Source organism: Bufo gargarizans, chromosome 2 (genome assembly GCF_014858855.1).
Source record: "Bufo gargarizans isolate SCDJY-AF-19 chromosome 2, ASM1485885v1, whole genome shotgun sequence".
Lineage (NCBI taxonomy): Eukaryota > Metazoa > Chordata > Amphibia > Anura > Bufonidae > Bufo > Bufo gargarizans.
The window spans coordinates 502003563-502013513 of record NC_058081.1 but is presented as its reverse complement, the minus strand read 5'-3'; the positions used below and the strand labels follow the sequence as shown (position 1 = coordinate 502013513).

General features: G+C 47.3%; 1 protein-coding gene across 1 annotated transcript; it reads left to right on the top strand.

Annotated features, from left to right (window-relative positions):
* Window positions 1-6789: 6789 nt before the first annotated feature.
* LOC122926520 (mediator of RNA polymerase II transcription subunit 7-B-like) lies at window positions 6790-8462 on the top strand. The gene is made up of 2 exons (XM_044277910.1): window positions 6790-6939; window positions 7433-8462. The coding sequence occupies exon 2, from the start codon at window positions 7449-7451 to the stop codon at window positions 8130-8132; it is 684 nt and encodes a 227-aa protein (XP_044133845.1). The 5' UTR covers window positions 6790-6939; window positions 7433-7448; the 3' UTR covers window positions 8133-8462.
* The last annotated feature ends 1489 nt before the right edge of the window (window positions 8463-9951 follow it).

Here is a 9951-nt window from a genome sequence, read left to right as displayed (position 1 = left end):
GACACTAATTGTGGTTACCGACAATCACTATATGCTAGGAAACTGTGTGCCACAGGTACCCCGGAGGCTCTAGACCACTTGTGCCAGGTGGAAGTGGGAGACACTCAAGCGGAGGCGCTGCTGGACTCAGGGAGCTTGGTGACCCTGGTAAGGGCTACCCTGGTGCTGTCCGCTGAGTATACTGGCCGGAAAGTTGGGGTGATGTGCATTCATGGAGACTTGAAAGACTACCCCACCGCGCTGGTATCTCTAACCACGGTGGCCGGCAGGTGGACTCACGGAGTGGCAGTCACCACAAATCTCCACTATGAACTCATATTAGGGAGAGACTTTCCAGCTTTCCCTGCCCTATGGCCGGTTGTGAGAGTTACGGATACCCCTGAGACAGGCAGAAGCCCAGGAGATTGGCCTTGTTCAGGGGGACGGCCAGAACGGCCAGAACCCTGGGAACCTGAGGCCAAAGTGCCAGTGGTAGGGGTGACCGCCACTTCGGTGGAAGAGGGGGAGACAACCCCGCGTAGGGTTATGGCGGGAGATGTAGAGGAGTTGCCACTGGGTCCTGGGTTGGTAGACCTCAATGTCTCCAGGGAAAATTTCGGTACAGCTCAATACCGAGATCCAACCCTATCCCGGGCCTGGGAGAATGTGGTAATACTTGATGGTGTACTCCAACAACCTGGGGCTGATGTTTCCCCATTTTGTGGTCCACCAGAATATGCTATATCGGGTAAACCAGCTGCAGGGTTAACCTGTTGAACAGTTGGTGGTGTCCTGGGCCTATCGAAAACTCGTGTTAGAGTTAGCCCACCAACATGTTCTCGGGGGTCATCTGGGACTGCAGAAGACACAGGACTGAATACTACAATGGTTTCACTGGTCCAGTGTCTTTAAAGAGGTGGATGACTTTTGTAAGTCTTCCCCGACCTGCCAAACCACTAGACCCAGCACCTGTTCCGCAGTCCCTTAGTGCCCCTCCCGATTATCGAGGTACTATTTGAGAGAATCGCTATGGATATCATAGGCCCAGTACCGAAGTCCGCTAGGGGGCACCAACACATCTTGGTAGTCCTGGACTACGCCACTCGGTACCCGGTGGCGGTGCAACTGAGACATACATCGGCCAAACTCATAGCAAAAGAGTTAATGGAGATGTTTTCCCGAGTGGGGATACCTAAAAAGGTTCTGACTGACCAGGGGGACTCCTTTTATGTCCAAGGTCATGCGGGAGCTCTGTAAGTTGCTGAATATCAAACAGATATGGACATCCAAACTGACGGCCTAGTAGAAAGGTTTAATCAAACGTTAAAAACTATGTTAAAACGAGTAGTAGCTAAGGATGGAAAAGACTGGGACCTCCTTCTGTCCTATCTTATGTTCGCAGTGCGAGAAGCGCCCCAGGCCTCTACTGGGTTCTCGCCCTTCGAACTACTATATGGCAGACATCCACGTGGTCTGTTGGACATAGCCAAAGAGGCGTGGGAGCAACAACCCACACCATATAAAAGTGTTGTTGAATACGTCACCCAGATGCAGAAACATATAGGAAACCGTGTTGCCACTGGTAAAGGAACATATGAAGGCAGCTCAGCGAGCTCAAAGTGGAGTGTATAATCGTCAGGCTTGGGTCCGGATCTTTAACCCGGGGGATTGGGTTTTAGTTCTGGTACCGACAGTGGACAGAAAGTTACTGGCTAGGTGGCAGGGACCCTACGAGGTACTCGAAAAGGTTGGAGAAGTAGGGGGAGAGGTTCCGGCCCAAAAGTCTGATGTAAGGGAAGTGGTTGCCACAGTGAAGATTGCTGACAGCCTCTCCTCTAAACAGACTCAGGAGGCCAGGAAGTTCGTCAGCAGGAACACGGATGTGTTCTCAGACCTTCCTGGATGCACTTCCATAATCCAGCATGACATTGTCACTGAGCCGCAGGCCAAAATCCGGTTGAAACCATACCGGGTACCTGAAGCTCGACGATAGGCCATCTCTGAGGAAGTACAACTAATTCTGCAACCAGACATCATTGAGGAGGCTAGAAGTGAGTGGGCCAGCCCTATAGTACTGATACCCAAACCGGACGGGACGTTGCGGTTTTGTAACGATTTTCAAAAATTAAATAAGGTATCTAAATTCTAAGCGTATCCCATGCCCCGGGTAGACGAGCTGATTGAGACAAGCCCGGTATTTTTCTGTTTTGGACCTCACCAAAGGGTACTGGCAGGTACCCTTAACGAAGGCTGCCAAAGAGAAAACGGCCTTCATTACACCGGAGGGGCTGTACCAGTATAAGGCGCCCCCCACTTTTCAAAGGCTAATGGACATTGTGCTGTGACCACATCGTCAGTACGCTTCAGCTTACTTGGACGATATTGCCATCCATATGGGCAGCACGGTGGCTCAGTGGTTAGCACTGGTGCTTTGCAGTGCTGGGGTCCTAGGTTCGAATCTGCATGGAGTTTGTATTTTTGCCCAATGTTTGCGTGGGTTTCCACTGGGTAGTCCGGTTTCCTCCCACACTCCAAAGACATACTGATAGGGACCTTAGATTGTGAGCCCCATTGGGGACAGTTGGATGCTAATGTCTGTAAAGCGCTGCGGAATATAGTAGCGCTATATAAGTGCATAATATAAATAAATAAATCCACAGTACCGACTGGGAAAGCTACCTGCCCAAAGTGCAGGCTGTAGTAGACTCTCTAACCACTAACCCAAAAAAATGTGTGATAGGGTTAGAGGAGACAAAATACCTGGGGTATGTCATAGGGCGTGTAATGATCAAACCCCAAGTAAACAAAATAGAGGCGATAAACAAGTCACCACTAAACAAGTAAAGTTGTTCCTAGGAATGATAGGCTATTACATGAGATTTGTTCCCCATTTTGCCACTATAGCCGCGACCTTGACAGAGCTCTTGAAGGGACGCTGGGATGGTGGGCGGAAGAGGCTTTTTCCACTTTGAAGTCAGCCCTGGGCCTTCAATAGGGAGTTTGTGGTACAGACAGATGCCTCCAAAGTAGGCCTCAATGCTGTACTCTCTCAGGAAGTCAATAGAAAGGAGCGTCCCGTTGTCTTTTTAAACCTCTAGCTCACCACAGCCAAAACCAGGTATAGTATAGTGGCGAGTGCCTGGCTATCAAGTGGGCACTCGAGTATCTCCTCTACTATTTGTTGGGGATAAAGTTCCGCCTGGTGACTGACCACTCCTCTCTCAAGTGGATGAGCCAAAGAGAGAAATGCCCAAGTCACCAGGTGGTTCCTATCCTTACAGAACTTTAAGTTCTCCGTGGAACACAGGGCAGGCCGATTTCAGGGAAATGCAGATGCCCTGTCCCGGTTATACTTTATGGCAGGTGTTTATCCCCCTCAGGGTTGAAAAAAGGGGGAGGTATGTAAGAAGGTACCTGGAATCATCGTGGATGGAAGGTATGCGTCACCGAGGTTCCTGGCCTCGGTGAAGTGAGAGACGGTATTTTATGTGTCAGCAGCAGCTATTGCTATTTGACACCTTGAGAGTTAGCATGGCTGTCATAGCTGATCAGGGACAGCTCTTACTGGGAGTAGTTAAAGTGCTGGGTGGGCGACTACTCCCCATGTTCCAGGCTGGGTTTTGCCAGGCATAAAAACCAGCCAGCACTGCCAGGTGTGTGGATTTACCTCCCTCTGACAGTGAGCTCAGGAGTCTTTGTGCTGTGAACTGAGGGCTTTCTTGGGATTTAAGGTTTGAGCCGGGCTGGAAGACTCAGGCCCCTCTAAAGGCAAACAGGCCGCCTATGGACTTGATGAGGCTGAACTGCTAACAGGATGTGAATTAACACCCAGGAGAAAAGGTGACTTTTATTGTTTATGGACTTTCCTTTTGTGTGAACAAACACCAAGCCACCTGCGTTTTGTGATACAGCTTATCTGCATTTTGTTATACACCAATGTGTGAATAAACACCGCTGTTTGATTCAAGAACTGTGTACTTTGCCTCCATACTGCATCTGCTAGTTCTAACTACCAGAGCGAATCCTCACAATACTCACCTGCTTCCTCCAGTGCTCAGACGCCAGGCGACCTGCAATGTCTGTTCTCCAATGACCACTCCAGCGGTGAAATCGCGGGGTTCTGATCCGTTGCGATGACAGCCTGCAAACTGCTTGCTAAGCTGTATCCAATGAAGATAGATCATATGGAGTGACACTCATCAGTCGCTAAAATTCATCCTTTATTCATCAACTTAGGCTACTTTCACACTTGCGTTCAGAGCGGATCTGCCTGGGCGCGAACCTGGCTCCGCCTTATGCTAATGACTACATGGCCCATTTTGACGAATCTTACATATACTCCCTTGATCTCTTTAGGCCTCTTTCACACTTGCGTTGTCCGGATCCGGCGTGTACTCCACTTGCCGGAATTACACGCCGGATCCGGAAAAACGCAAGTGTACTGAAAGCATTTGAAGACGGATCCGTCTTCAAAATGCTTTCAGTGTTACTATGGCACCCAGGACGCTATTAAAGTCCTGGTTGCCATAGTAGGAGCGGGGAGCGAGGGAGCGGTATACTTACAGTCCGCGCGGCTCCCGGGGCGCTCCAGAGTGACATCAGAGCGCCCCATGCGCATGGATGACGTGCCATGCGATCACGTGATCCATGCGCTTGGGGCGCCCTGACGTCACTCTGGAGCGCCCTGGGAGCCGCACGGACGGTAAGTATACTGCTCCCCCGCTCCCCACTACACTTTACCATGGCTGCCAGGACTTTAGCGTCCCGGCAGCCATGGTAACCATTCAGAAAAAGCTAAACGTCGGATTCGGCAATGCGCCGAAACGTTTAGCTTAAGGCCGGATCCGGATCAATGCCTTTCAATGGGCATTAATTCCGGATCCGGATTGACCTCTATACAAAACAGACTGACCGCAATGGCCTCCTCCACTACTCTAGTTGCTGTCCATCTGCAACAAAAATCTCTCTCCCACGATCCCAGTTTCACCGCGTTAAACGCATTGTTTCTGATCCATACATCCGACAGGCACAACTCCAAACTGTGGCCTCTAAATTCACTGAAAGAGGCTAGGTACACCTATCTCCACAAAACCAATCAAAGAAACCCCTGAACGGGTTCCTTTCGTTCATACTTACCATCCCCTCATGCCCAAAATTCAACGTATAATCCGAAATCATTGGCCCCTCCTACAAAATACCTACTCCACGATACAATCTTTCCAAACCCCACCTTTAGTGTGCTTAAAAAGACCTACCAACCTCAAAGACAAACTCATCAAAGCTGACATAGGGAGCCAAATATTCCAACCAAGACAAACTTTCCTTAAGACTCAACGCCATGGCACTTTCCCTTGCTTCCACTGAAGCTGTTGCTCCAATCTAATCAAGGGTGACCATGTCACACATCCACATACAGGCCGATCCTTTCCAATAAAAGATTTATTTACATGCGACTCGACATTTGTCATTTATCTCATCAAATGCCCTTGCGGGGTGAAACCACGTAACCTATACGGGATCGTATCACAAGCCACAAGTCCACTATTAGATGTAAGAAGAACTGGTTACCAATTCCTGATCATTTCAACAAAGCCCCCCCACAGCATTGCATTGCACAGTTCCAGATCAATGAAAAAGTGCAACGCCCACGATGCGGTGGCAATCATGTACGCCTACTGAAAGAACGTGAAGCATACTGGATCTACACACTACTGAGCCTACATCCCCAAGGCCTCCATCGGGACTTTAATCCATATACTTAATAACACATGAGCAGTCTACCAGTTTTGTTCTCTATAACTCATTTTTTACGTTTTACTTTCCAGACCGATTGATCCCCTGGTGGATTCCTGAGGTAGTATACACCCCAGACCGGCCTCTCTTTCTCCTTTCTCTCTCACACATCACATGCACCATCTAATACACACACGTCTCACCTTACTTCATCACACATCGTTCCTTCCCTCCACTATATCTTCACTTTTGCCCATCCATCCATCCAATTTTTTCACTCTATTCCCCTCTTCTTTCTTCCCTTTTTCCTCCATAATTTCTTAAATTTTTATTTTATTTTATTATATTACTTTATCTTTATTATTATTATTTTTTCACTTTTTTAATTCTTTTTAATTTTCTCTTTTTATTTTTCATATTCATTTTTATTATTTTTTTCTTCTTTCGCCTTCCTTTTTTCCCCTTTTTTTCTTTATCTTTTTTTTCCCTCCTCTTTTTCTTTTCATTCTTCTTTTCTTTCCTTCTCTTCCCTGCTATTTAGGCTACATGCACACAACCGTATGTGTTTTGTGGTCTGCAAAATGGATGATAGCTGTATGCCATCCGTTTTTTTTTACTGATCCATTGTAACAATGACTAAAACAGACAAGAATAGGACGTTCTATTTTTTTTTGCGGGGACATACTGATGCGGACAAAAAAAAACGGAACGGACACGGAAACAAACAATGTTCGTCTGCATGTAGCCTTAAACACATATTCTACACTCCTCCCACTACACATTATTCCACTTGCTTCCCCCTTTCCTCGTCATTCTTTGCACGCATATGACAACATGCATCTACTGCCATGTTAACCTCCGTAGTTCTCTTTCTTCCACCTTTCTACTCTTCTGCCACTTATACACCTCCCGCTGTCCACATTATCACTGCACTCATTCTCGCAACCTTCCCCTTTCCTCTCACTCTATACCCGATTCTCTTCCCTCCTCCCACATCCAACATGCCCGCACAGCCCTCAGCGAGATTTTGCTTGATCTCGCGCTCCACCTATCTTACCGTGCAGTCGTAGTCTCACGAAATCTCGCGTGACTACACGCACCGCACAGGCGCACTGCGCTTAGTCGCCGCTGCCAGCGTCTTCTCCCCTACACTGGACCACAACCTCCCCGCAGCGCGTTCACGCTGTCCCACGGGGGTCCTCCATACGGTCTCCTGACTCTCCTCTGGTAAGGCCTTCCTGGTGGTGCTCCCCCAATCTACTGCAGCCACTTCCCACCAGGCAGCATCTTCTCACCTACCTATTCTACTCATGTGGGACATGTTTTCTTACATTCCCTCTAGTCTGCTTTGATCTTGGCCCTTTTCACTAATATCTAGTGACACCTACTACTCCCTTCCACCATATGTTCCTACATTTTGCATCATAGGTGCCTTTGCACCATTACATCGCTGGCCTCTTTCAGCCCAGGTCTCACACCATAGATTTTGATCCATCCTCTTAGGCTTCCACCCATATCGCACATGCTTTGTTATATATTATCATTATTATTATTATAATGGATATTCCTATTCGCAGAGTAATTGAACACTTTGGGTCACTCTGTGATCGGGTTGTGGTTGAGCCCATCTACAAAAAACTTTTTGAAGTATACAGCCCCTTCAGTAGAAAACCTATGTGTGTTCTTCTCTAATTTACCGTAAATGGCTTATCTTTTTCAGACCCTTAACCGTCACCATGGGTGAGCCCCAGCAAGTAAGCGCCTTGCCTCTTCCACCTGTGCAGTACATCAAAGAATATACAGATGACAATGTTCGCAAAGGATTAGTCCCTAAACCACCCCCTCCAGTGAAGGACAGCTACATGATGTTTGGGAACCAGTTTCAGTGTGATGACCTGATAATCCGACCCCTGGAGAGTCAGGGTATTGAACGACTCCATCCTCAGCAGTTTGACCACAAAAAAGAGCTGAGAAAACTCAATATGTCCATCCTGGTCAACTTCCTAGATCTGCTAGATATTTTGATTAGAAGCCCTGGTAGTATAAAGCGTGAGGAGAAGCTGGAAGACCTTAAGCTGCTGTTTGTTCACATGCATCACCTTATTAATGAGTATCGGCCTCACCAAGCCCGCGAGACCCTCCGAGTGATGATGGAAGTGCAGAAAAGACAGCGCTTGGAGACAGCTGAGAGGTTTCAGAAGCACCTGGAGAGGGTGGTGGAGATGATACAAAACTGTTTGTCCTCGTTGCCGGATGACCTGCCTTTGCCTGACAGTGGAGTCACCATTAAGACTGAACCTATGGAGATGCAGGAACCTAGTATAGACCAGCAGGACATTACTCCAGAGGCATCCTCTTCTGGTAAAGAGATGGTAGATAAAGATGCAGCCATGTGTGTCATTATTGATGAGATGACATAAAACGTATTTATAGTGACGTGATGGAACTATCTTTTGGGATGTTGGGGAGGTTTCTTGGGTCTTGCACCAACTATTCACCCTGGACCATTGATGGGTGTTCAAACTGAAGCGATATGGCAGCAGTTCGCTGTGCTGGGAACTCGTTCTGGACTAATTGAATTTAATCAGGAATTTCTTGTCACCTAGAAATGTTCTAGAGTAACTGCAGTACACATTACAGCACATGCCTATATCATGTTACAGGGGTCTAAACTCTTTATGCACCCAGTAGGTGGTCTTCATGACATTTGGTTTTCATGTGCATAAGTAAACCTTGCAATTTATTAGTTAGGAGTTTGTGTTTTTATTTGACTTGTTTGCAGACCTTTTCTTCTTCTGAATGATGGACGTGGGTTTGTTGATGAATTCAGGAACTACTGTACCTCACTAAATCCCAAATCTCAATATGATCTCTGAATGCTTTGGCTGCTTTCTGTAGCCATCCAGCTAGTCAAGGGTTAAAAGGGTTGTATGAGATTAAAAAAGATATTCTACAAGAAACGGCGCCACTCCTGGCCATTGGCTGCGTCTGGTAGTGCATCTCGGCTCTATTCATATGAATTGCGATACCAGACACTGCCCATGGACAGCAGCAAGTGTCCAACAGCTGTGACCCCTCAACTGATCGGTAGAATAAAGTGGCATTAGTGCTTGCCTTCTGTTGGCATCACTTGGCTTTTCCAGGTTGTTTTATAGACGGTCATTATTGTTAATGGCTGTCCATATGACTGCCTAGAAAAAAAGGATTAGCGGAGACGCAATGCCACAGCCATATTCTAGTGATTGGTATGGATCACCATGGTCGCAACTCGGCAGTTCAGGTATAAGGGTCCATTCACACGGACACCTGCAATGTGCGATCCGCAATCTGCGGACCACACATCACAGACACTATAATAGAAAGTGCCTTTTCTGGTCTGCAATTGCAGACAAAAATAGGACATGTTCTATTTTTTTCAGGGATTGAATTGCGGATTCGCATCTGTTCCAGCCCCATTGAAAGGGAATGGGCCCGCAAAGCTTCAGAAGGCCCCAGGCTGTTATGGCAACCGATCAGAGCCCCACAATTTTGCCAGGAGGGCTATGATTGGAGGACAGAAGCCCCCCCCCCCCAACCCTCTGTTCAACTCCTCAGATGGTGCTGTCAATAACAACCGCAGCATCTATGGGGTTAGACAAAGTGAGAGGGGTGGCGGATGCCTGCTGTATTATACCACCTCACCCCCTATGCAGTAAGCTTAGCTTGAGCGCTTGCTCCATACATCCCTTTTAAGGTAATGCTGTACATGTACGGCATTATGTGTTGAGGGGTTAGGCTGGCCTTTATTTTTCAAACCCCTCCTTTTTTTCCCACAGACTTTTCAAACAGTCTAGTGAGGCACAAAAGTGTGTAAAAACATACTGAGATGTATCAAAACTTGTGTGAACTGGCTTAGTTGACCATAGCAACTAATCTTTAACTTTTTCAAAAGAGCCCTGAAAATTCAAAGGTGGAGTCTGATTGGTTGCTATGGGCAACTAAACCAGTTTTTCCCCGTACCAGTTTTGATAGATCTCCCCCCACTAACTTTTTATACATTTTTAGAGCAAATTGAGCACAATTCTAGCACATTGGGGGGGGGATTTAAAGGGGTTGTCTGAGATGGTTGAAATCTTGGGCAACCCCTATAATAGCTTAAAAAAAAGAAAGAAAAAAAAAAAACGTGCTCACCCCTTACTCTGGCACCATTATAGGAGCAGCGACTGCCAGGCTATGGCATGTGACCGCTACGGCCAGTGA

What these genes read in the sequence shown, in the direction of transcription:
- LOC122926520 (XM_044277910.1), top strand. Translation starts at nt 7,449, where the DNA reads ATGGGTGAGCCCCAGCAAGTAAGCGCCTTGCCTCTTCCACCTGTGCAG.